The 27,742-nt window shown below is 41.2% G+C and overlaps 1 protein-coding gene across 1 annotated transcript in view; it reads left to right on the top strand.

Annotated features, from left to right (window-relative positions):
- Fggy (FGGY carbohydrate kinase domain containing) overlaps positions 1-27,742 on the top strand; it is a 364,908-nt gene that overhangs the window by 118,991 nt on the left and 218,175 nt on the right. The window contains exon 6 of the mRNA XM_032901907.1: positions 26,478-26,593. Within this exon, the coding sequence (XP_032757798.1) occupies positions 26,478-26,593 (116 nt within the window). The remainder of the gene's footprint in view (positions 1-26,477; positions 26,594-27,742) is intronic.

Raw genomic sequence — 27,742 nt, forward strand, 5'->3', positions numbered from 1 at the left:
GGGATCCCTGCCCCATAGATCTGATAGCAGCAGTGATCGCAGCGGACTGGCAGCAGTCACAGCAGTAGGAAGTGGAGCAGGGCCAGTGTTGTAATTCCCCATTCAGTCCAGAAGACGTTCAGGTAGAAAACACTTTCGAACCCAGGGTTCTCTCACTTCAAAGCTTGTCACCAGGGCTGCCACCCAGCCTCACTGAGTGGTAATTGTCTCAGTGTGTGGTGGTCTCTCCTACTAGATTCTGAGTACCTTGTGAAAAATGACTTTCCAGTGCACTCTGCTCTGTGGAGCTCAGTGGGAGGAGGGGAAGAGACAGGAAGCAGTGAGCATTTGGGATGTTTGAACTAGCACTACTGACATTCGGGACCAGGTATTCTTGATGGCTGTTCTGCTGAGCAGTGCAGGATGCTAAGCCTCAGTTTCTGCTGCTCATCCCTCCAGCTCCAGTTTCTAAAAAACTAAAAAAATAGCTTTGGATGTTGCCAAATGTGCTCTGGGTGGTGACATCTTCCCATAACAGTGGTTGGTTGAAATTCATTGAAGGCCAAACAGCACGAAGTAGTTGCGTTCACTTTGCACGGGCATTTCTGAACCTGGTTGGCTGCTGGTCACTCAGCACTGATGTCTTTTGACCTGAGCTTATCTGGAACAGAGTTTGATCCCAAACTTCTCACAGGCTGTCTGCCCCAGTTTGTGCAGTGGTCTCAGTAAGCCATGCCTTCCCAGGGAAAACCAAGGAGGCCCTTCTGGAGGCAGCTCCAGAGGTTCACAGAATAAGCTGTATTGCTTGAAGCTACCTAGTGAAATCCCATCACCTTCACCAACATATGCTTTAGTGTATTTCTTGGCAGTTTAGGGCTACATTCTGTTTCCTGTTCTCCCCTGTCCCCAACTCTATTTACTTCCATATGTGTCACTGTCAACACTTCAATCCCAGGAAAACCTCTGTTGGAAATCCATGTCTTGGGCTTTGCCTACTGCTTAAGGCAGCCCAGGATTTGTTACCCCTGTGCTGCTTAGTGTCTGGATATCGTTTTTACTTTAGGATTTGAGAGCTATAACATGCTGTCAGGAGACAACGTTATGGATGATGCTGTAAATCAGGTTAACTCTTCCTGGTTTAAGTGTCTTTATTGCTGATGAGACGCTTGAATTCACGATCCAACATTTGTTAGCTATGTCATCTTCAGATGTCTTCTCTGATTCTTTGTCTTCAAAATACAGTAGGCTCCATATCCTGTCTACTGACTCAGTAGTAATACATGAATAGAAAAGGGTGACACCTGCCTAAGGCTTCACATCTGTAGTATGGTACACTCTCCATATACCCTTTGTAACCAAGAAACTATAGTGCAATGATTCCTAGGCTCTGTGTTTGTTTTAAGTTCCCTTAAGGCAGGCACCTTTCCATCTTTCCCTAGTTCCCAGAACCTACAAGTTAGTCAGTAAACATGTGTTGAGTGACTGACTCTGTGGGAGAAATTGGAGAGGGAAAACCCTGTACCCAGACCATTGTCAGGGGGCAGGCCTGGGGAAGGACAGTTATTGTGTGGTTTCTGTAACATTTGTACTTGTTGCTTTCCCCCAGTGTGATTAGGAGTCACAATCAACACAGATAGGACATGTTTAGCACCAAAGAGATAGGATACAAGACAGAGTATGGGAGGGGGGCTAGAGGAAGTGAGGAGGGCGCTCTCAGCTGTCTAAGCCTATTCAGGTTGATGCAATAGAATGCCATAGAGAGAAGTAAATTTGAAACAAGACAAACGTGTCTCCCTTCCTGGTCTGGAAGCTGGAAAATCAATACAGGTACTGGCTAGCCCTGTGTCCCAGCAATGCTTCTTTGTCAGAGGACTTCTGTAAGTCCTTCCAAGTGGGGCAACTACAAGTGCTCTCTGCAGTTGCCTTTTTAAAGGGACTGAGGGCCTCATCACTTCCCATAGAGCCCTACCTGCCAAAAAAATAGCCATGAGAATTAGGTTAAGCATAAGGGTTTTAGAGACACACAAACACTTTTATCGCCAGACTGCAGCTACTCAGACTCAGAGTCATGCATTCTGAAGCTGGCCTCAGCCAAACAAAATGTATCTCTGGGTGGATGTATGGGGATAATTTATGACTCCTGATTGACAGAGTGTCTAGGACAACCAACAGGTACTCAACCTATGTATACAAAATTGAGTATGGGCAGGACATGGGCAGTGAAAGATGGGTGGCTAATAGGCATGGACACCACGGCCCAGCACAGCCCTGTATGTTTCGGCCATGACAACAGTATTCTCCCGGCACCCCTGTGTAGCACAGGGGACTTTATGTCTCCTGTTCTCTAGACTAGATGGTAAGGTCTAGGCGATGAAGCTAGTTGCCTGCTCCACAAAATGTAATGTACTACACTCAGTGCAGCACAGGATGCTACAGGAGTATCCTTTATCTGTTTCTGTGCTACCCCTGTCCTGGTGCCTCCTTTATCAGAAACCTGCACAACCCGTGTAGGCATTCAGCAGCCTTCCCGCTGTTTCTTCTGTAACATCCCAAAGCCAGTACCGTTTTGAGTCACCTTGGCCCCTTCTCCTTTCCTAGCCTAGCCATATCCCTTGTGACTTCTACTCAGCTTGTGCTCAGACAAACCTTGTACTGCCCTGGTGTTTGGAGATGCTCTCGTTTTTGGCTCTCATGCAGAGGCCCTCAACCTCAGTGTCTGTGAGGCCTGTTCCCTTCCCCTCCTGTCCGGAAGTGGCTGGAGACTGTGCCTACTCACTCAGCTCTTCCCTTCCACAGAGGTAAGCAAAGGCCCAGCTAGAATGTGGACGCAGCTGCATCTTGGCCTCTAGCCCTCTCAGCATGTCCAGTCCTGTCTCCTGTGGTCTTGCTTACCCTCTTCCCTGCGACTGTCCAGCCACACAGCCCTCACCATCCCTCCTCACAGTCCTTTAGTTCTAGCTGAACCATGTACCCTCCTGTCTCATGCTTATATCCTTATTATCCTTCACGTTTCAGCTTGAGTCTTCTTGAGACCTTTCCTTCAGTCCTTGTACTAGATTACCACAACCATTCCCTGTGCTACATTGGCCACACTGGTCACACTAGGACTGCTTCTGGCATTTCAGTCTGTGTCTAGGATCAGATGCATCCTCATGTTGTTTGTGTCTACTGACCCAGGGCTGTTAGGAGGAATTTGTCAAGGGAATGCAAAGACTAGATAAACAGGTATGTGAGTAACTGGGAAAGAATTCACGTATTTATTTTCTATTACATCCCTTCTCTGGAAGTCTCTCACAGGACAGGTTGTCTAGGCTTAGATCGTTAGCTGCTCTTGGTAACACTTGCTATGTGCCTGGAAACTGAACAAGTTTGAGTGTTTGAGAGTCACAACAGAGGATGAGGAAAACCTCTGACTTACACTATTTTATATATTACACATTACATATTATACTAAATATATTATATATTTATATAAATAGAACTAAATAAATAGGACTAAGTTCAGTCCTCCAGTGTTGGACTTTGTTGACACTGTCTAAGTGCACCATTCTTGGAGAGTGGCCTGTAGAAACCCTAGAGAAAGTCAGTGTTCACAAGTGTGTCTGAGTTGCTCGTGCTCCGCTCACAGACCTTGGTTCAGACCCATCCCTAATTAGAGCTGACTGTCAGCTATTGCCGTCTGTCTCTGAAGAGTGAGACGGGAAGTCACTCTCCAGGCGTGCATTTCCTCCTCTGTGCCCAGCCTTGTGCTGGCCACATCCTTCAGAGTTTCATCCTACTAGTGTCCCCTCCACACAGCTGCTGAGAAAATGGTAGGCGTAAGGGTTTTGCTGTTTCGTTGTACAGGTCCCTTATGTTTTAATTTGTGCTATGAGTGAAGATGTCTGCATATCCACACTTAGTTCTCTCTAGAGATTCAACTACAGAGGAAAACCGCATGCCAGAGATAAACTTACTTTCTCCCTGATGACTGACTTCTTACCCCAGAGCAAAGGGATTTTTGAGTTGGAGTCTTTGCCAGGTACACAAAGCCAACACTGTTTCACATCAGCCGTGCTCAGTCACAGTGAGATGCAGATGGCAGGTGGCTCCTCCGTCATTTTCAGCTCAGGCCTTTCCCATACCCATTTAACACAGACACGTAATCATTGGCCTTCTCCCCCTCCCTCTCTTCACTCTCCCTCCTTTTCTCTTCCTCCTCCTTTCTCCATTACCTCTCCTTCACATCCTCCTCCTCTTCTTTTTCCTCCTCTCCTCTTTCTCCTCCTCCTTGTCCTCCTCTTCTTCCTTTTCTCCTAGTAAACATAATTAAGCACTGATGATAGCACACAGCTGTACAGAGCTCTGCTTCTCCAGGTCTGAGGACCTAGGGTCACAAATAATGCAACAAAAGGGACTTGTGACCTAACTTCCCTCCTCCCTTCCTTTCTCCATTTTGTGTGCTACTGGAGAACCCAGGCCCTTATTGGACAAAAACTCTACCACTGAGATACACCATCATGTACCTTGCTAATTTCTCGTTCCACAAACACAGCTACCCCATATTCTGTGCACATCGTGGTGATTTGAGTTTCTTAAAAAGACCTGGCAGAAAAATTGCTGTTGCTAGTGGTAGTGAATAGTTTGGCTGTACAGCTCTTATTCAATTACTTAGCTTATCAAATTATTCCCCATTACCTATATTGTTGTGAGGCAAAAATCAGCTGTGACAAATTGCTTACTGGGGTGTTGGACTCAGAGCCTACATGGCCCCTTCTTTTGATCATCAGGTTTTTCTCTTCTTCCTCATTCACTTCTTTTCACTGTACAATGCATGATGTTCTTGTAGCCTCTACTTAGACCTTAGTTCCATCAACAGTTCCTCCCTGAGCACTGTCATTGTAAAGCTTCATATTGTTCCACCCTTTCTAGGTATGTGTGCATGTGTTGAACTCTCATATTAAGTACTGGCTGCTCACCCTGAGTACAGGAGGTAGATTCCATTTCTTTCTGTCTTTCCCTTCTGTGATTAGCACACAACAGGCTTTCAGGTAGACTCAAGCTGAGGGCAACATTTACTGGCTTTTGTGTTATCAAATCCATTTTGTTATAATGCATGCTGAGCTGATGCTGTACCCTGTTCATGTGTGAGCATCCTAAGAGGAGGACATCTGGATGCACATGCGAAAGCCAGTGATTTCTCTCAGTGACTATTATGGGTATGCTTTTTCAGCATACCTGTTTTGTTTTAATGTAAATATTACTAAAATATGAATATTGAAATATTTTGTCAACTAGAAGAGCATAGGACTAGAGAGAACTAACCTTGGTTCCTGGCAATAGCAAGAGTATGAGTAGTATCAGGAGGAAAGTCTGCCATTTCTACCTACTCTCTGCTCCATAAAGAAATACTAGGCATTAGAAGTAATCCTTATATGTGGAGACTTTCCATAAGGGTTGATTTGTAAGTTTCTGGAGCAGTGTCTAGTAACTATGTTTATAAGTTCACATGAATGTTTAAATTTGGCAAGTTAAAAGGAAGAGCAATGAATATAACAACAACAACAACAACAAAAGTAGTTGCTGTTTTGTGAGAACTTGTCTGGTGCAATGGCTATGCTGTGTTCCTTTACAATAATATTTTATTAGTAGTATTAACATGGTGTTAAGTCCAGCATCATTATTAACACTTTAGATGCCAGAGGTTGGAGAAACTGAGAGTTGCCCATGTTTAGTCAGATAGCAAGTGGCCAGGCTGGACCTATAGGCTTCTGCTCAGCAACCAACACACCTTTGACTTGAGAGAGTTGCCCTTGGGACCTTATCCTTGGCCTTCTTATTCATTTCATTGTACTACCAAGAATGTTTCACACATGCTACAGCAGGAGAGCTAGTTTTAAGATTTAAGCATATCATGTACAGCTTTATATCTTATTTATTTTTGAGAATTTCCAACATGAGTACTATGTTTACATCACTCTACCCATCCCCTATGTAGCTCTTTCCATGTCCCACCACCTTTCTCTCAAATTCAGACCGATTCTTATTTGATTATTATTGTTACATATACATATACAAGTCTATATGTGTGTGTATGAATAACCATATATGCATATATGAGTTCATTTAGAGTTACTTGTATGTAGATGTGTTTAGGGCTGACCACTTAGGATTGTATTGTCTATCAGGGAGCGTATTCTGGGAGAAAACTGATTCTCCCTCTCTCAGCAGACATGGATTTCCTAAAGCTCTTAATCTAGGGGTTGGTCTCTGTTAGATTATCCCATCTACATTGGCATGCCAACTGGAATTTTCATCATGTAAGTCTCGCTTAGGCAACCATATTATTGAGATTTCATGGATGCTTCTCTGCCATGAATAGAAGACACTATTTTTGCAGCAGCTGTTCTGGTCCTCTGGCTCTCACAATCTTTTAGGTTTTTTTCCCATGGTTTTCCCAGAACCTTGGGTGCAAGAATTGTGTTCTAGACATGCTACCTGGGTTAGGCACTCCACCTTCACTTACTGTCTGCATGTTGACCACTTGTGGATCTTGCTAACAGTTTCCATTTGTTCCAAAATAATCTTCTTTAATAAAGGGTGAGAATAATACTGATCTCTGGGTTTTAGGGTAAGTATTTAGAATTATGTTAAAAGTTACACTGGCTTAGGACAATAGCAATAGAGGTTCTTCTCTAGGGTTTGGGACCTCTCCAACCCCAGGTAGTTAGCTATAATACAATACCAACCATGAACTTCCTACTATTCCATGGGACTTAGGTGTGGTTAGATAGCTATTGCTTACTCTCTAGACGTGAGTGTCATTATTGCGTTACTGGGACTATTTTACCAGGCTGGACATTGTTGTGGTTCAGAGACTTTACTTTTATGGAGGGATATTCACTGTTTCCCTTCAGTGGCAGCTGCATAGCACCTTGAGATACTCCAATCGTTCTCAGAGAGGAGGCTTCACGTTCTGGGAGTCAACCACAGGCAATGGCAATAGCTTGCATTATCTTTGGAATCTTTTGATTTCTTCTACCAACTCAAAGGAAGATTTTCCATGCTTGACACTGGGATTTTTGTTAGATAGTCTATGTCTTTTGGAGGAAGCATTACCACCTCATGTGTCATAATCCATAAACTTCACTTAAATTCTCTCTCTCTCTCTCTCTCTCTCTCTCTCTCTCTTTTCCTCCTCCTCCTCCTCCTCCTCTTCCTCCTCTTCTTCTTCTTCTTCTTCTTCTTCTTCTTCTTCTTCTTCTTCTTCTTCTTCTTCTTCTTCTCTCCCTCCCCCGCCTCTCTATTTCTGTGTGAATGTGTGTGTGTGTGTGTGTGTGTGTGTCTGTCTGTCTGTCTGTCTGTCTCTGTATCTCTCTGTTCACTTTAAAAGTATGTTCATCACAGGGACCCCAATGGAGGAGTTAGAGAAAGGACTGAAGGAGCTGAAGGGGTTTGCAAACCCATAGAAAGAACAACAATATCAACCAACCAGGCCCCCCCAGAGCTCCCAGAGACTAAACCACCAACCAAAGAGTACACATGGAGTGACCCGTGGCTCCAGCTGCATAGGTAGCAGAGGATGGCATTGTGGGGCATCAATAGGAGGAAAGACATTTGGTCCTCTGAAGGCTTGGTTCCCCATTGGAGAGGAATGCCGGGGTGATGAGGTGGGAGTCGGTGGGTGGGTAGGGGAGCACCCTCATAGAGGCAGGGGAGGGGGATGGGATAGGGGGGTTGTGGAAGGGAATCCTGGAAAAGGGATAACATTTGAAGTGTAAAGAAATAAAATATCCAATACAAAAACGAAAAAGAAAGTAAGCTCACAGAATAATATTTCTTTAAGGCCTTTTCAAACACTTTTAGTGTTACTTAACTTTCTTCCTCTAAATTGCCCTCCCAAATTAAAGTTCTCCCACATATTTCCCATTTCTCCTTTTATAGCACTGTGTTCTACTATATTCCTTTCTGTGGAAATAGCCCGTTTTAAGGTATAGGCAAATCACTACATGTTTTATTAACTAACATTAGTATTTCTTGCTTCTGATCTAGAAATGCTTTCAGTGTCAGATATTTATAATGACTGTGTTTGTAAATATTCTCTGAAAGCTACAGTCCATCCTGCTATCACTTTTTCACTAAACAAAACAAAACAACAAAAACCACCTAAAACTAAAACAAAAATCCTGCATGGGATACATTATAGTGGGTGCTAATTCAAGTCTTGTGTATATGTTTGGTCCCTACCAGCAAATTACTTAAATTATAATTTTTCAACATTAGGACTTCTGTTTTATTAATTATACAGCAACATAGTAAAGCTTATTCTACTTGAGTGGGACTGTCATTGGACATGGGTTTATTTTTCACAGTGATAATTATCTTGTTGCTTCACAGTTCAGATTCACATATTGAGTCACTTGTATGAACCCAAACAGCGTCCAAGTACTCATATCTCCTCAACACAAGTAGACCTGTTCATATTAGAGACCATCCTGTCCCCAGCATCAGTCAGATAGCCATACATCCATGTCTTTGTTTGTAAAGTTTATAATATCTATAATATTTATAATTATCTTATGAAGTTTTAATATTTACCTCTTAGTCTATTTCTTCCTCCAAGCCCCTCACAGCTCTTGAGAGCCTAAGTGGCTTTGTCCTTCTGCACATTTGGCTCCACCAGTCTCTGTGCCCCATACCACTGCATAGTGCATCTCCCTTCTGCTATAGTGACCTTCGACCTATCTTCTCTCCTCACTGACTGAGAGCTACTTCTCATCCCTATGCAACAGACACCCTGTGAAGAATTTATACTTCATAGTCATTCAGTAGACTTGGTAACTTAGATTGTTTAATGGACTTTCAAAAGATATGTGCATTTTTACTTAAAGGCCATAAATTTGGTGCTATCTATGATTTAAAAAAAAATCTCAGAAATATTTTCTTTAGATTTGTTCTTTGGTTGAAATTGAGGAGGTTAGCAGTATGCGAAATGAACCACAGAATCTTGGAGCCAGTATAATGAACTACTAATAAAAACACCATGAATCATCTGTGTTATCCAGCCCCCTCTCTTCAAGCTTGGCATTTCTCTGGCCAAGAGAAATGGTGGTTTTCTTTTTAATAGAGACCCATGTAGAAGGTCACAAGATGGCCCAGCAAGAAAAGATTCAGAGTACTAAGCCTGCTGCCCTGAGCTCAATCTGGGACTTACATGATGGAAGAAAATACATGCGGCAAGATGTTCTTTGTCACATGTGCAGCACTATACTACATATACATGCGTGTACTCACATGTACACACACACACACACACACACACACACACACACCCCATAATAAAAAGACCAGACCTTCCTAGAGAATCTGCCAACTTCTCTTGTATGAAGTTATTTTTCTCTATTTTTATCAGCAGCTTCCCTCAGAATTCACCCTTGCCTTACTATAATTTATGCTAATTGGTTTCATCAAAGGGAAAAAGGCTCTCAACGAAAAAACCTTTTGCTTCATAATGTTGCTTATTCCATTATCCCACATCCTTCTCGTCCCCAGACAAAATTCTCCCTTGTATCTCATATTCCTTTTTGTTCTTGATTTCTGGTTCATCTAACACTGTTCTCTCAATTTTCTGATCTTTTGCCATTGGTCTAGGACGAGCATGAGGTACAGCTCTTGGACCTTTAAAATCAGCCAGTCTAGCCCCCTTGTGTGTCACGGGAATGCCATGACCCCACATGATATAGGTGGTGGCATCTTTTAAACCTGCCATCGGCCATTCACATCTCAGTTTCTCCAGTTGCTTAATTTATGAGATGGTTTGTTTGTTATAAACTGCTTTACAAGGTTCAAAAGAAACAAAACTGGTACGCAGGGGAAATTGAGTGAATTTTGGCCCATGTATTTTCCCTTCAGATCTGGTATATAAATAAGCCTTAAGATTGGTCTCAATTACAAAACCACATGGTAATCCTAGGGGAAATTGTCAGAGGAGTGTGGCACACAGCAAGTGCACTTTTACCTTTTCATATGGCTTCTCACTTAAGAGGCCCCACAAACTCCTTCTTACAGGTGATTGGAAAGACGTGAAGCAGGCAGCCTCCTCTCTGGCTAAGTGTTTTTTATTTACACTTTTAACAGAAACTCTGATTCTTTCTTGTTGGTGATTTTGTTTGTTTTTAAAATGAATCATCGAAGAACGCAGCACGCATTAATAATAGTTCAATTGTGAGCCTCAGTTGGACATGTAGAGCAGATTGCTGTGCAGGAATGAGGTGACTATTTATATATGTGGCAGCAGTTAAAGAAGATGTCAGGGACAGAGCTAGGAATGCCATGAACATTTAACATCTGTTTCCCAGCCTTTCAGGGAAATCCCAGGATGCTAAATACACGGCCTGCGTTTCAGGGGTATAGTATAGAGTTGGAGACAGAGTGGCCATTTAGTTTTAAGGGCTAATGACAGGAAGCACAGGCAGCACAGGGGGTCTTGTCAACCATTCCTGGATCACATTCCAAAGGAAGTGATACCCAAAGGTGATAAGATTTACCAAGATTGTTCTTTGAGTATTTGCCATGTAGTTGGGTATCACGATTAAGACTTCATGTCTAGTTAATTTTGGTGTGTGATGTTTACTTGTGAGTTTTTTTTTAAATCAAGTATATAAAAATTGTTTTTTTAAGAGATTTATCAAGATTGTAAGAATGTACAGGTGTTTCTGGTATGTATAATGAGGTCCATGTTGGTACTGATTTCCAGAGAGTCATTCAGAATTACACACACACACACACACACACACACACACACACACACACACACACACACACACACATTTGTTTAAAGCTGTGTCTGGCTTAGTACTGATATTGGACATGTGTACCAGAGCCCTGTTTTTGTTTTTGTTTTTATCATTTTTACTGTTGTGCCTAGAAGTTCCAGGGAATCAGTACCTTAGCCTTCAAAGATCCTTTAAAGTTTTGGATATATCCATGTGCAGAACCTCCTTACATTGATTTGTATTTGTTTGTTTTATGTTGTTATGTAACCCAGGCTGACCTGGACCTCACTCTCCTGCCTGTGCCAGCGGAGGACAGACTACGAGTGTGTACCAGCACACGCGCTCTTACACGGCTCTCACGCGCTCTTACACGGCTCTCCGTATTTCTCTTTATGTGCTCTTCTCACCCCGTCTGTTCTTCAGGAGTGTTTAAGGGAAGAGCCTTTTTTCTGCAGTGTCGTGCTTCACACCAACAAAAGTTTGTTTGGGACTTAATGAATAGAATAGAACATTCTGGATATTTATTATTTTACCACTTAGTAGGCCAAGGGAGCAGAATATGAACCCAACACTGATTTCCAAGTTGAAAACATGAACTTTTTAAAAACTAAAGTTCCATTTCAACTTTTTTTTGTGTTGAACAAAGCTGAGCTGGCTTGCTCATGACATTTAATTTCATTCAGATTCTAGGTATCAGATGAAAAGCATCTCATTTCTCTGTAGTAGACTTAGTCATGTAGTCAACAAATCATTTAAAAATCTCATCCCTTATCTTCATTCCCAGAGGTAACTAAGTGATGGTTTTCATTCTGATAAAAAGAGGAAGGACAACACAAGTGCTTTTGGTTGGACCCATGATCCATACATGACTTTCTAAACACCGATCTTGTGACATGTTTGTGAGGTAAGTGCTACAGTTAGCTCTCTTCACCAATGAGGAGGATAAGGCACACAGGAGGCCTCAGTAACAGCAGTAACCCCTTTGACCCAGACGCCGTGCTAACTCTATAATACCTTTCTGCTATGGCAGGGGCCGGTTACTTCGCCTCCCATCTAAAGCCTAGAGCAGGAACTGGGTACACTACTCGAAACCTGTTCACCTGGTGAACCGCTCTTCCGTCCTCAGGACTCTTCAGCAAAGCTCTCTTAGTATATATAGGCAGGGTTGGTTATTTCTACCATTTTTCTGCATCGATGTCTTATGTTTTCCCCATTTTCCAGTTCACCAGTTGTGCTGTTGATATTTTCTAGGGACCTTTGCATGGTTGTTAAGTTGAAAGCAAAGTGAATGCAAATGCCATTAGCAGACCTTAGGGTGCTCTTATCCCCTGCCTGACAGTCCTCAGGTCCGAGAAGGAATGGCAGCTGTATTAAATGGCCTGGTCACAGAATTGACTATGGGTTTGCCCTGAATGGCTATACCTTTCTTTTAAGTAACTAACATAGTTTTCCCAGCTTCTGAGCCTTGATACCTAAAGCACTTTGTAAACTTAGCTTTAAGGCCATTTTTATGTGTCTTTCCTTCTCTTTAACATTTTGGTTTCCTTTTAAAAAAGGGTTCAATTCATTTCCTTCATTTCTTCAAGGCAAAGCATTGTACTGGCTATAAATCTTTAAACGAGTCACCAACTGGGATACAAAGCTGAATCTCTTTTTCAGTTTCAACTCTGTCATAGTTTCTCTGTACAGAATAGTAGAGGAGAGTGCTTAACACTAAGTGCTCCTGTGAAGACAGTTCTAGCTTTCTGAGAAAAGGTTTATTTTATTTTTATTATCTGCTCATGAGATTATTTATTTTGAAGAAGATCCCCAGTTCATATGATGTTTATTGGAACATCTTATCAGAAATTGAAGTGGCCTAATAGCCAATGGAATTAAACTTACTGGACTACATACCAGACATGGTGATATTTGTAAATCTGTCTTAGTGTCAATTACAAACATGTTAGGTCAGACTCTGTAATAGAAGTAGAGTATAGGACCCCAAAGACAAGTATGTAGAGTGATAAATCTCCAGATTGTCACTGTAGGCAGCTTCTGATTCAGGAAGCCATTGCAAGCCTCACTTACTGAGCTGTGAACTTCAGTTCCTGCAAGAGAGGATCTAGAGCAAAGACATGGATGGCAAAGCTATGCACCAGTATAGGATGTTCTGAGAATGCTGCCATCACAGAGCACAGCCATGAGCCTTCAGTGGAAACCCTTGACCTTGTAGGCTGGGCTTGGACACTTACCTCTCCATGCACTCTGATGCTGTTTTTTTTTTTTTTTCCATACACAGCCTATATATTACTTTCAGTGTACTTGCCCTGCCTCCCAGTTTTTGTTAGATCTATGATTAGGTCACTTACAGATTTCTCTCTTCTTCTGGACACTCAGAGATCCACAAAAGATGTGAGGATTAATATTGATTATGAAGTTGACAAGATCTAGGGTTACCTGTAAGGCAATATCTGGGAACTCCATGAGGCATTGTCTAGATTAGGTTAGCCTCTGGCCACACCCTGTGGCACTGTACTGATTAGCCTTCCCCACCCTAAATATGTGTGGCACCATTTCCTGATTTTTCTTCCCAGAGTGCATAGAAAGGACAAAGCTAAATGCCGGAGTTCATAGTTCTCCGCTGCCTCAAGCTCCTGCCTGAGGCTGGACTTTTACCCTTGAACTGTGAGCTAAAATAAGCCCTTTATTCCTTTAGTTGTTTTTGTCAAAATATTTTATCATAGCAACAGAAAAAGTACTAAGACAGAATGACAATATACTACCCATTTGGTGTATAGAAGTGCTTAAAAGATATGTATAGATGTTTATTATAGACAGGAGAGAGAGGGAGGGAGGAAGGAAACCAATTTCTCTTCCTTCTCTTCTCTGCATGGTGAAGGACTCAGCTGGGAGGCTTTACACCTTGAGATGTGGGTTGTGTGTATTGTGCTGTCTTGCTTCTAGCCTTTTCACATATGGATCACCCACCTCACACTACCCACCCCACCCAACCTCCCTGGTCCTCTTCTCCCCTCCAGATCCCTCTTTTATGTGTCTGGTACAACATTCCTTTAAGCATCTTTTGAAAAGGATGTATTTATTTTATCACACGCATATGCATGCTTTGTAGTACATCGTGTGCTTGCCTGGTGTGCTTGGGGTCCAGACTGTGGTGCTGGATAGCCCGGATCTGGAGTTCTGGATCATTGTGAGCTACCATATCAGTGCTAGGAACCAAACCTGGGTCCTCTGGAAGAGCCCCAAGTGCTATTAACTGCTAATCCCTCTCTCCAGCCATCATTAGGCATTTTAACACCAGGCTGCTCTGAGTGTCCTTGAAGCCATTTGCCTTTCCATGATTGGTTTTTATTGTTTACTCTTAAATCTTAATACACTGACTTCATAACTAAACTCTGAAAATAAATCTTCATTTCCTTTTTTTAACTGAAACAAAATGGAGCTTAATGAAGATAGTTGATCATAAGCTTAAGCACTCAGGTTGAGAGAAGCAAGGATCTCAGAAAACAGTAAGCCACACCTCAGAGCACTGGTATGGATGTTTCAAAGAAGAGTCCTTGAGATTAAGACACCCTGAAAAGTGGGAGAGCCAGTTTCCCCTCCTGGGAGTATCTCATTGTTGTCCCTGGCTATGGCGTGTTTCTCTTTTGTGAACACCTTAAGTTTTACCTGAGTGCCTCTCTGTAAGAAATGTTTCAGTGAACCCGAGACAGCTTGTTTTCTCTTTATTAAGAAGAATAGAAGAAGGCTGGGCATTAGCCTAGGGGTAATGGGACATTCAAGTACTAGGGCTCAATCCTCAGTATGTGTGAACATTTACATGCACATGCACACACACAAAAGAAGACATAACGGAGGTAAACAATGGGACAACACACAGAACACCAAAATTACTCTTCTCTTCTGTAGTGTCTTATAAAGTACTTCTCCTGGATGATCCTGAATGAACATCCAGTTAACAAGAGTAGACGTGATTGTGTGTGTGTGTGTGTGTGTGTGTGTGTGTGTGTGTGTGTGTGTGTGTGTGTGTGCACGCGAGTGGGTGTGGATATTTGGGTGTGTTGGGGCACATATTTACGATGGTATGCATGTAGATCAGAGAATAGAAATTGGTTCTCCCTTTTTCCTTGTGGATTCTAGAAATGGAGCTTGGGGTTGTCTGACTTGGAAGTGAGCGCCTTTACCCGCTGACGCATCTTTCTGGTCTCAAAAGCAGACTTGAATTGGTTAAAGCACAGTTTCACTTTCTGCCCTTCCCCTTCCTAGTGAATTCAGGTGAGTTGCTGCACCTTGCTGAGCCTCTGTGTCCTTTTCTGTCACATGGGGCTGCGGTTCTATATCTCCTTAAGGCTACTGTAAGGTTTAGTAGCCTACATAAACAGACTGTACACAGTGCCTTACGTAGGGATTCTGCCCTTCTTTGCCTGTCCTCTGTGTTTCATATTACCCAAACTCAGTATCATTTTTATTTGTTTTATTTTATGGCAAATCTAAATCCATAAACCTAAAGAACTTCATCTAGATTTTCAGACTATTTGATAACAACTTATCTTTTGTTTTTGACAGTGTTTTGAGATGTCTTTCTCTGAGAGCATGGGAAAACTATCTCAGCTTGTTTTTGCGGGTCTTTCATGTCATGGCCACATTTGAGCTGTTACTAGCAAGTCTAACTGAAAAGGCAACTTAATATTGCCCTGTGCTTGTATTATTTTGGTCTGTCAGGAACCTGTCAGCAAGTGCTGATGAAGTGCAGAGCCAGTAGTAACAAGCCTGCGCCCTGACAGCTCCCTAACACAAGTAGCTGCCGTGGGTGCATGGCTATTTCTTCAGAAAGAAGCCCCTCTTGTCTCTTTGCTGATGTGATTAGTGGTCCAGCCTGAGTCATTATATCTCCCCTTGAGCGATATCTTCAGTGCTGCTAATTCGGTCTTTTGTATGCCTTGAAAAACACAGAGCCATCACGGGCCTGTGAAGTACCAGAGGCTGCAGCCAGGAATATCTTGGTAATTTATCCCCGTCCTTAACTCTAATTATTCTGTTGTTCACTGGCTTGCTCAATTGAGACTCTCCAGGTTCTACATTCCCCAAGCAGAGAACAAAAGGCTTCCCTTGAGAGTGGGGCCTGGCCATGTCAGTGCAGTGAACTGTGTATAAATTATGCAGCACTGTGGCTGGCTTTCTTTTCATAGTCTTGCTGGAGAAATTCCGGAGAAGGACCAGGCCCTTGGAAATGGAATGCCTTATTCCTCTGAGCTTGCCTTGCTCTGGGTGTATAGGACAGCAAGAAGTTCCCTTACTTTTTGCTGAGGCTGCTTCGGGTTCTTCAAGAACTACAAGCGTGTTTGGTCTTTGTTTCTGAGTTTACCATCTAGGAAAACACAGTGAATAAGAATTACAGCAGGTCCCTGGTATAAGCTTTGCTACTATTCCTTCATTTGAACCCTCCAGCTGGCCTACTCTGACTGGGCTCTCCTTTTTGCTTTCTCAGTTATCCTTATTTCCTTGAGACTGGCACACTACCTTCTCTACTAACCAGGTTCCTCTCAATTTTAGCTTTACTGTTAAAAACTATGGTGTTTTTATTAAGTCTTTGAGAATTTCATACAATGTATTATTGATCATATTCATCCCCCAATCTGTCTCCCTAATTTCTCTCAGATCTACTTCTGCCTCCATATCCACCCCAACTTTTTTACTTTGTGTAAAAAATGTAACACATAATGCCCATCGTGTGTTTTTACGTTTGGGACCTTCTACTGAAGTGTTATTGACCTACCAGAGACCACAACCTTAAAGAAAACTTACTCCTCCACTCGGCTCAGCAGACCCCACATTGTCCATAGCTCCTCCTTTATTCCTCGGGTTAAGGAACTCTCCACTCTGTGTCCTAGAATATTGTCTGGCTTGATCATAGGCAGGCAACATCCAGGGCATGAGCTCAAGGGCACTATGGTCCTGTCATATCCAGAGGATACTTTACACTGTTGTCTCTAGCTGCTCCCACTGTCTCTTTCCCTCCCTTCCCCCTCTCTTTCCCTCCCCCTTTTCTCCCTACTCACTGCCTTCCCCCCTCCCCCCTCTCTCTCTACCCACCTCTCTCTTGTCTCATTTGTAGATGAATACTCCATTGACACTCTTTTACACTTTTACCAGTTGTGAGTGTCTGTACTACCATCCACTGCACAAAGAAACTTCCCCGATAGGGTCTGAGGGCTGCACTAATCTATGGGTAGACAGGAATTAATTTAGAGGGAAGTTTGATACTCTGTCCATGTGGCACAAGAATAGTACTAGGTTCAACCCTGGGGCCTGCGAGCTTTCCAACCTTGATTGACCTCATTGTTACTGGTTTTTGTTTTTGTTTTTTGTTTTTTTTTTTTTCTATTGTACATGTGCATGTGATATGCTGTTTTGCTGTTTGCTTTGATTTGATTCGGTTCCCACAAAACAAATCTTCAGTACTTGTAGTCTGGCAGCCAGAGCTCTGGATGAGAAGGAGCCCGAGGGCTGACTTGCAATGTCATAGATCCTACTTACTTTGTTTCAAGATGCTGTTACCCTTAACCATCTTACTGTGTGGTCCAGCTACATCTCCTTGTAGACAGTAAAGATGCTGTGTCCCTCTCAGACCCTCGGAGGTGGCTGTGATGTTTCCTTCCTACTTTTCTTGTTTAGGGCAGGAAGTAAAACTCAACTTGCGTGCTCCCATTCTTGTCCTTTCTTACTTCACTGTGCATTTTTGCCTTGAACTAATATTGTATGTTCTGCAATATGAAGAGGTCATTTTTCTTCCCTTTATAATGTGGTAACACACCCATATATCTTTTGTCATAAAGCATCCTTGAATGTTGCTCATATATATTTTTGCATGTAAAATATTAAATTTATAGCATGCTGGGTAGGTTTTTATAAGCATGCCTTATTACTTGTTCTACTGCTATTTGAATGTTGTTATCTTAGCTTTAGCAATAGTAAGGAGCTAGTCTCTGGAGTCTAAAGTACTTCAGAGGGACCTGTTCAGCTAAAGTTAGACTTCCTAGTACAACCACATGGACTTCTAAAGTATTATTGGAAGGGTGACTTAAACTATTAACTCAATGCTCTAGTACTAATAACTCCACTAAAGGTTCTAGTGTTTGCTTTGGTAAATTTTGTTTTCCTGTGCAATTGTACTTTTGTCTAAATTTCCGCAACTCTGTAGTCTGACTCATGTTATGCTTTGGTTTTTTTTTCTGTCAGTGCTGGCCTTCCCCAGGGTTATAGCCCTGTTTCCATCTGGGATATTTGTTACTTTTAGCCTCACTCTGTTTCCTCTCTTTTGCTCATCATGTTTTCACATTGACTTAGTTTCCTTCCCAACTCCATTCTAATCTTTCAGTTTTTCATGATTTTCCAAGGTTTCTGATTAGGTTGTTAATTTTCAGGGCTTTTCCCATTCAAGCCCATTATTAAGTACCACTTACACCATTCAGGACCTGCATATAAAATGCTTTTCTTTTTCTGCCTGTCCAAATACATAGAACTGAAATTGTTCAACTAGATTCATTCCACAGTAGAGGTAATTATAATTATTCTTATGATTTACACATTTCTTCACTTACTGAAAGTACAATAGCATATTTCAGTATAATTGTTTATGGTTTTTCATTTTTGCACATTATTATTTTTAAATATTATAAGTTCTCTGATTAGACTCAATTGACTGCTGACTGCTGGCCTGGTGATGAGTCCTAAGGGTCATCTGTCTTTGTCTATCCAGTACCTGAATGTCATATTTAAAAATGTCCTCAAAGCCAGTGAAGTGCCTCAGTGGGTAAACTGTTTGACATGTAGTGTTGACGGCCTGAATGAATCCCTGGAATGCACATGAAGTAAAGAAAATCTTTCCTCTGACTATTATATATGTGCTGTGCTACACGCCCACCCTCACTTCCACCAAGACATTGTATGCATGTGTACACAATGATAAACGTAAATAACTGGGAGCTGCAAGTGCTGCACAGTGGCTGGGAGCTCGTTCTGCTTTTGTAGAGGACCCAAGTTCTGTTCATAGCACCCCGTGATGGACAGTTCACAAGCTCCTGTAACTCTATGGACACACACACACACACACACACACACACACACACACACACACAATTAATAAAGGTAAATCTAAACATAAATTTTAACATTTAAAAGTTATATCTGGGGTTGGGGATTTAGCTCAGTGGTAGAGCGCTTGAGGCCCTGGGTTTGGTCCCCAGCTCCGAAAAAAAGAAAAAAGAAAAAAAAAAGTTATATCATAGTTTTTATGAGTGTATTTTAACAAAAAGAACTATCAGATTGAAAGATCTACATTAGAAGTATTTGCCTTACTTCTAACTCTATTTTGATTTTTCTCTTTTTAGTAAGTTGTGACATTGATGCCATTCATTTTCTGTGTAATCTTGTAGTAACTGACTTTATCCTTATTTTTACTTTAAGTTTATATTGATTAATCACCTGTGTTTATTCAGTGTGGGTTTCCTTAGCTTCACTGGCTTCATTTTCCCCTTCATTTTCTTTTATCTTTTGTGATTTTTAGGGTTCTGATGAGCTTTTCATTTCCACCAGGGACACCCTCACTCTTTTGTAACCAACATTAAGCACAAAGTAAGAAAATCTAGTCTTCCCCAGGGAACAGTATGTCAGTCAATTAGTTGTTCAAGGTCAAAAGATCAGTGTATGAAAACATACATAAAATAACATTATTTGGTCTGAGTTGGTTATATTTAGGAATATATATGTGTATATATACATATATATATACTCATATGCAATATATATGCGTATAACAGCAATTAATGAAAAAAGATCATGAATTTGAAGGAGAGCAAGGGGGGTTATCAGGGAGGGCTTGGAGAGAGGAAAGGGAAGGAGAAACACTATCATAATTAATAAGTAATTTAAAAAAGAAGACACTTTGAGTTCATTAAACTTCTCATCTCTCTAAAATATGAGCAACATCTCTTTAATGAACAATGTTCTGTTGTTTTATTTTTATAATTTTTAATTATATTTTTCCGATTATATTTTAATTACATTTATGCTTCCATATATTACTCCTCCCTAAATTCATGGCCACTCTTTTACTAATAATTATTGCATGCATATATATATATATATATATATATATTTCACATTCAGTCTACACAATATTACTTATATGTATTTTTTTTTCAGGCCTGACCAGTTGATGTGTTGTTTGCTAGGGAAGATCACATCTCTCCTAGCTTTCTTCAGTTGCTTATAGTTCTTTGTGTAGAACTGAGGCATTGTAGGCTTTTGCTTGTCCACTTTGGTGTGTCTGTTGGCATTGTCCTTGTTCAGTTCATGTTTGGACAGTCCTGCTGGTGAGACTCTATCTATGTAGCTACTGACACAGTCTCATAGCAAACTCCCTGAACCTCTGGCTCTCAGAATCTTTCCACCCCCTCTTTTGCAATCTTCCCTGAGCCTTATGTGTGTGTGTGTGTTTTGTAGATGTATCCCTTAAGACTGGACTCCATACTCTGCATTCTCATTTGTTTTGGTTTTCTGTAGTGGTCTTTGTCTGTTGTAAGGAGAAGTTTCCTTGTGGGGTAAAGACTTCACTTCTCTGTGGGTGAAAGGAAACATGCTTGCTGAATGTTGTAAGGGATTATGTTGACTTAGTAAATTAATGGTTGTAATTTCTCATCCAATAACCATGACTTTACTGAGTAATTTCCAGTATTAGGCATGGATTCCCTCTTGTTGAACATGCCTTAGATTTCATCAGAGAACTGTTGATTACCACCAAGTTATGTGTGCCAGTTCTGCACACTTAGGGTTATCATGCCATGCTGGTTGTTGACGTGGTCCACAGACATCATTACAGGGCATGACTGTTGGTTGCTTCTTGTCTTTGGAAGCTTGCATGATGTTTTCTGCTACTGTGAAAGCTAGTCCCCTGGGAGGGGACCTTCAGGTCAGTTCCAGCTCAGGGGTCTGTGTCCTGTGTCTGAAGTGCATGATATCTTCAGCAATAGAGACTTACCTTACACCTCAGGGGAAAATTCATAGGAAACAGCAATAGGCTGTATGTTTAGGCAGTCTCTTGGAAAGACCTGACCAACATCTCAAAAAAGGGCTTCAGATGTCTGGTCTTAAGGTTTTTGTTATGTGGGCTTTGGTGGAAGAAGCACTGTCAGCCTTGTGGTATTTTGATGCAAGAATACAGACTAAGACATGCCCCTTAACTAATCTTTTAACTTTGAGGGATTATGTAAATTTTTTCAGTTCCAAGCCTTCCCTTGGATTTTCCTTGTATTACAGCATGCCTGTTATGCTTCCAGAAAACGCCATATTATAAGCTTTGTTTATGTTATCATCATCTGTTTAGACTGAATATGCTTTCATATATGTGCAGATATATATGGATATATGTATATATTTAAGCACATACAAGTAAATGTATATGTTTATATGTGTGCATCACGGAGAAAGGAAGATGATATAAACAACATAAAAGTATACCAGTCATTTTACTTCTCTTGCTACTCTTCTCTATGCTGACATAGCTACTCTGAACCAGTGGATAATTGTATGTTTTCTCAAGCATTGTCCTCAGAAAGCCTATGTGAATAGTTTACTTTCTAAAACTCTTGTATGTTGAAAATGTTTCTCTTTTCCTTCGAGAGCCGAATGCTTTGTCTAGGTTTAAGACCCTTAGATGAACCTTTCTTAGGGATCGGTACTTCATTCTTATGTTTTCTGCACTCCACGGTTATAGGTGAGATTTTCTTTTAGCTTGTTTGGGTCCTATGCTCTTCTAAGCAACTTAGCTGTTCTATCAGGCAGTATGTATAATTTTCTGTTTACTCTTGAAATTCAAATATTTCCTTGACTTAATGAGAATTTTTAATTTGCAGGCTTAAGTTTAGCCTTGGCACAGCATATGAAGAGCCCAGTACTGCGTGCACTCGCTTAGAGTGTGTTCCTCAGCTGTTCTGTTCTTTTTTAGCCTTGAAGATCTCTTCTGAGATTCTGTAACTATCATGTTAAGATGCTTGCTATGTCCGCCTGTCCTTGCTATGTCCCCCGTCCCCCTGCTAATCCTATCTTTCTGTCTTTCCTCCATGTTGTAAGCCATTCCCATCATCTTCTATTCCAAGAACATTACATGGATTTCCATCCATGCAGGTGGTAGTTTATCTGTAGAAAACTTAATATCTGCTATTATCATTACTACTCTGTGTGCATGTGTGTATGAATCCTCATTGGAAGGCACATGCATTTGACGTAGCTCCCTGTGGAACACGAAGGACTGCTTGCTTGTATCACTTACCTTCTTCCCCTCATGTGGGTTCTGGGTGTCACGCTGAAGTGGCCAGGTTGGCATAGCAGGTGTCTTCATCTGTTGAGCCATCATGCTAGCTCAGACAATTGAAGCTTTCAAATTTAGTTTTGAATTACTTCTTTTCTTCTAGGAAATCTATTTTTCGTCCTCCTCATCTCTCATGGTTTTTCATTGATGTATTTTCCAAATAATTTCATGATTTTCTTCTCAATGAGACCTGCCTCTCTGAGATGTTGTTTCTCAAGTGACCTTACTCCCTTATATGTATTACCATGCCCAACTCTAGGTACTATGTTTTATATTGTTTTGCATTGTGATATTTTGATAGACTGAGGATCTATGTTTTTGATATTTGTATGCATTCTAGAGTCCTTTGGCATAAAAAACTCCATAAGAAAGTTACAGCACTCCTGTCCTGACATTTTGGCTGACTTTGAGAAAACTGGCCAGCAGTTAGAGGCCCTAGAGGGCAGGTTGCCCAGTAAAATACTTTGGGGGTTGTCAAAGTCTTGATTTTAGTAGAAGCTTCCGGGCAAGGTGCACTATTTATTCTGCCATTAGTACTTTGTCTTTTTTCACTGCTAGGATACAATTATAACTTTCTTCTAGAGAGTCACTGAGAGCCTGTGATCTCAAATGCACTCCTTAAACATTGCTGATTTTGCTGTAGGAGAAACATCACAGTAATCGCTATCAATTGATTCTAAAGAGATTCAATGAAACACCATGGTAGCTCATGTCCATAGTTCTAATTTCAGGCTAGCCTTGGCTATAATGTAACTTCCAGGCCAACACACACACGCACACACGCACACACGCACACACGCACACACACACACACACACACACACACACACAGAGAGAGAGAGAGAGAGAGAGAGAGAGAGAGAGAGAGAGAAAGAGAGAGAGAGAGAGAGAGAGAGAGAGAGAGAGAGAGAGAGAGAGAGAGAGAGAGGGAGGGGGGAGGAGAGAAGAACATGTTAATGAGATATGTATAGAATGTTAGAATGTGTTTTTAAGAGGAATCTGTATCCATAAAACTTCCTACCTCCTGTTCAGTCATTTTCTTCCAAAGAACATTCTCTGGCCGGTATTCATATTTACTGTAAGAAATAAGGATTTGTTATTCTTTTCCTTGTTAATGAAGAAAAATACATTTGGACTAATTTACTTGTATTGTGAATTCATGATTGCTCAACTGCAAACTGTCACCAGGTTTCAGTTGTTGAACCCAATGGTCACTTATCTGGCTCAGGGAAAGATTATTTCCTCTGAGCTTTGGTGGATGGTTTTGCTCTCAACCAGATTCTCATGATTAAGGTAATCCTGTTCATTTCTCTGTTATCCTCCCCATTAGTTAGCTCAGCATGGATTCCTCATGGAAATGATGAAGGTTCAAGAGAACAAGCTAAAACACACAACGTTTCTTCAAATTTAGACCAGTAACTGGTTTGCCATCATTTGTGAGTCATTCTTTGCCTAAATGCAATCTTGAATTATTACCCAAAATACAGAAAGAAAAAGAGGCCCTTTGAACAATACAGGGTAAAAGGATGATACTCTACTGTTAAGCACAGGACAGAGGGGTAAAGACAAGCAGCCAGTCAACCTCCCTGGGATATTTAGATTTGCAGTGTAGTAAGGTTACCTGAACCTTACAGGAGGGACCACGAGTTTGTCTTTGAGGTCAATGGAAACTCTCACAGAGGAGCAACACTGAACTGGACTTTAAGGACTGTTTACCAAGTAGTCATAAATGGAGACAGAGGCGGCAGCAGCTAATTAGGATGGAGCACGCTGCCAAAGTAGAGGCACTGGCGTCTCTGGATGTTAAGGGCATTAAGGTGTGAAGAGTTAGCCCATATGCCAGGGCTATTAGAAACAATCCCTTGGCCTTATCTTTTGTTCATAGATTTGCTCTTTCCAAAAACATACCAGAACCCCAAAGGTTGAAAATTCCGATGTTTTTCTAGGAGAGGTTGGGCTACCATATACTTCAGAGCACACCTCATAGTTGGCTCCTACCTTCATACATTGGGTGAAAGTGGATCCAATGGGTGAAGAGCAAATGACCTTGCTTAAACCAAAGGCATGAATTAGCACATATATATTGTTTGTGCTGGTATGAGCACCTCTTTAATGTTTTTCTACCCCTTAACACAACCTGACATGTTTGCCATCTGTTCTATATCACAAAAAAATTTTTAATGATAAATGTCTCTTGCTTACTTTCAAATTAGACTTTAGTAAAATGATACATCATCTGTGGAACCTACCTTGATACCTTCTTCCTCACCACCCAACCACACTACTCCCAGCACTAGATTTCATCAGGTTTTCCCACTAATGCTTCTCATGTCTCCATGTACTTTCTTTAGAAAATTTAGGGTTAATCTTTACTATAGGATTTTATGTGTAATTGTTTAAGGAATATGTGTAATGTGAATTTTCTGCTTCTGGGACAGCAAAGGACTAGTTCTTGTGTATACTCCTTGCCACTGAGGCCTTCCATAACACCAGAATCATAATAGCCACTAAAAACCAGGTGAGGGAATAATTCTGTATCACTGCATGAGTTACATCAAGACTTTGGCCCATGAATGGGTCTTTGGTTATCCTTAAAATGGTATGACTATCATCTCCTTGGGTTTGCACATTCCTGTGGCAGTGTGAAAAAATATCTTTAATGTTTCTATTCAACAAGTTTGCTTTACGGCTAGACATACATTTGCATGGGGTAAGCAGAGACAAGAAGTACAGTTTGTGATTAAAACCAGGTGTCTGTTTTAGTGGGAGAGGTGGAGAAAAAATAGCATAAAGCTACAGAGGTCAGTAGAAGGTAGGAATGTGTCCAGATATGCACATAGGAAAGAGGCTTTTGGCTTGATGTGCTTTCTTTTGGGGCTTCTGAAAGAGAGACAGCCTGAGGTAACTTAGAGTAGCTAACTAGGAATCTGATGCCTAGTGAAACAACCGTTCCAGGAAGAATGAAGTAATGAGAAGTGAGAGTCAAAGGCTGACTACAGCAGTGTACCAACCTAGTACTGCCCAGCAGAGCATGCAGGGATGGGAATGGCCAAGAGCAAAGACAGGCAGACACAGACATCTCACAACGAGTTCATGGGCAGGTTACAAGTTTATAAAGTTTGCTGTGGGCAAAATATGGAAAGTAGTTTGAAAAATATAGGAAATACATAGGAAAAAGCAGTTAATGAACTGCAGTGTGATAAAGTAAGGACATAAGATATCGTCTGTGGGCATGGATGTGGGTCAGTGGTACTTGGCACACATAAGGATCCGAATTTGATCTCTGGCACTGGCTAAATGCACTTTCATTTTGTAAGAAAAGAAGTATTTCTTCACAAATTAGTTTCATCCTAGGTTAAAGTTAGTGTTTAAAGCATTGAATCGTCGAGGGGAAGAAAGTTGGGAGGTCTTTAATCTGCAAATGGTGGAGCAGAGGCAATGAAGTATATAAGAACATGTGTCCTTCATAGACATGAGGTTATTTTTTTAAAGATTTACTTTACATATGTGAGTACACTGTAGCTGTCCTCAGACACACCAGAAGAGGGTATTGGATCCCATTACAGATGGTTGTGAGCAACCATGTGGTTGCTGGGAATTGAACTCAGGACCTCTGGAAGAGCAGTCAGTGCTCTTAACCACTGAGCCATCTCACCAGTCCCATGTAAGGTTATTTTTAAAGAAGGATTATCAAATAGTAAGGGTGACATTGTGAAATGAAGCTGAAAGGAAAACACCTTCTGGTGTTAAAGTATTGATTTTGATTATAGTGACTTATTTACTTTATAAAAGACATTTAAAAGAAATCTTTTTCTAATAGAGAACTTAGAAGATGTACAAAAGTAGATGCCATTGAGAGTCCTGTGACTTCATCTCTGCTCCAATGGGCAGCAGCCCAGGACAGTCCATCCATCCATAGCACCATTCACTTCCCCTTCTTGTGGTATTTTGATACAGACCCCAAATACCACGTGATATACATGAATATTTGACATATGAATCCCAATGATAAAAAACAGTTGCAATATAGCCATATCAATATTACATTAAAATTTGAGTTTACTCAGTTGCATCTAATAGCTAATTAGTATTATAATTCATAATTATCCCACATGTGTCAAATAAATGTAGAAGATGAAAGTGCAGATATTCATGTACTGGATTCATTTGGTCAGAAACCATGTAGAAGAGCAAGTCTGTTGTGAAAGCAAAAGGGGTTGGCATTCCTTTCCAGGTCTGCGGAGAGCCTGTCGTCTAAGGAGGGATGCATAGTTACTGTTTCTGCTGTGCTACTGAGGACACCAGGGAAGTTACTTGGCAAAAGATGAAGGAAGTTGCCTCACACTGTTGCTCTTGCCTCTCTCCATTTTTTCCAGGTCTCTCTGCTCCTTGGTGTGCAAATGGACATACTCAGCAGAGAAAGGTTGGGATGACAGCTTCTGGAAGATGATTGGATTGGAAGATCTCATTGGGGATAATTACAGCAAAATAGGTAAAAATAATAGAGAACCCAAAGTACAATCATCAGTGCATATATATGTGGATGTTTGTGATTTTTTTTTGTTTGAATTACATTATAGAAACTCAATCGATTTTTTTTCACATTTTCTATCAGTTCTGGATCTGCCCGCACTGGCTGCTACTCTACCATATGGTCCATAAGCCGCCCTCTCCGGGTGGTCACCTAGGCGGTACTTACCATGCCTGGCCTGTGTGTGTGTGTGTGTGTGTGTGTGTGTGTGTGTGTGTGTGTGTGTGTACGCACATTCTGCAGGCCCTTGCTCATTCTCACTCTGCGCAGGCAACAGAAGCAGATCCGCACCCTCCAACTGCCTCTCAAGCCATTTCTTTCACACAGTGTCCTCTTTAGCCTGGTAAATCAAAGTTCCAGAAACTTGTAATTTAGCAATTAGATTTACATGTTAAATTCCCAGTCCACAATACATCCACATAACAAATTCATTGCCAATTAATAAAGATTTAAATCTCCCACCTAGACAAGACAAAACTGACCCAGTCCACCTGGATCTGGATCATCCTGCTGTGTGGTCTCCTTGATTCTTTTTGCTCCTCCTCCTCCTTCTTTCCTAGACCTTTCCCCTCCTACCTTTCCTTCTCATCCAATGATAGCATATGCCTTATACTGGACCCGCCTTGCTGCATAATGACATCAGCCAACAATCCATGTCTTTAGACACTAGTTTTCTGACTTGCTTAAACTGGGTAGAAATATATTCTGTGAAGATATGTCTTGAAATAGAGTATCTGTCATGGTGCTGACTCGGGATGATCATGTATGGAGCAGTTAGGGGTAACATCATCAGGGAGGCACATGGGATCATCCAGAAGTAGGAAAATGGTCTCATGAATTTGGTTCAAGAAAAAAACACAAAAGAAAAATAAGAAAAAATAAAATTGAAAATTCTGAGCTAGAAGAATCAAGAGAAAGAAGGTAGGATATGAGCGAATGCTGGCTGAGCCACGGACTCCCACTCTGATATGACTATGACTTTAACTAGATGGCACATATCTGAGTGGCTGGTAGTACAAAACTGATGCAAGTTTTGGTATCTGGTAAATATAATTCTGACATGTTAACCTTTAATGTTTATATGGTCATTGCACAAGATGATGTTTACTT

The sequence above is a fragment of the Rattus rattus genome, chromosome 1 (assembly GCF_011064425.1).
Source record: "Rattus rattus isolate New Zealand chromosome 1, Rrattus_CSIRO_v1, whole genome shotgun sequence".
Classification (NCBI taxonomy): Eukaryota; Metazoa; Chordata; class Mammalia; order Rodentia; family Muridae; genus Rattus; species Rattus rattus.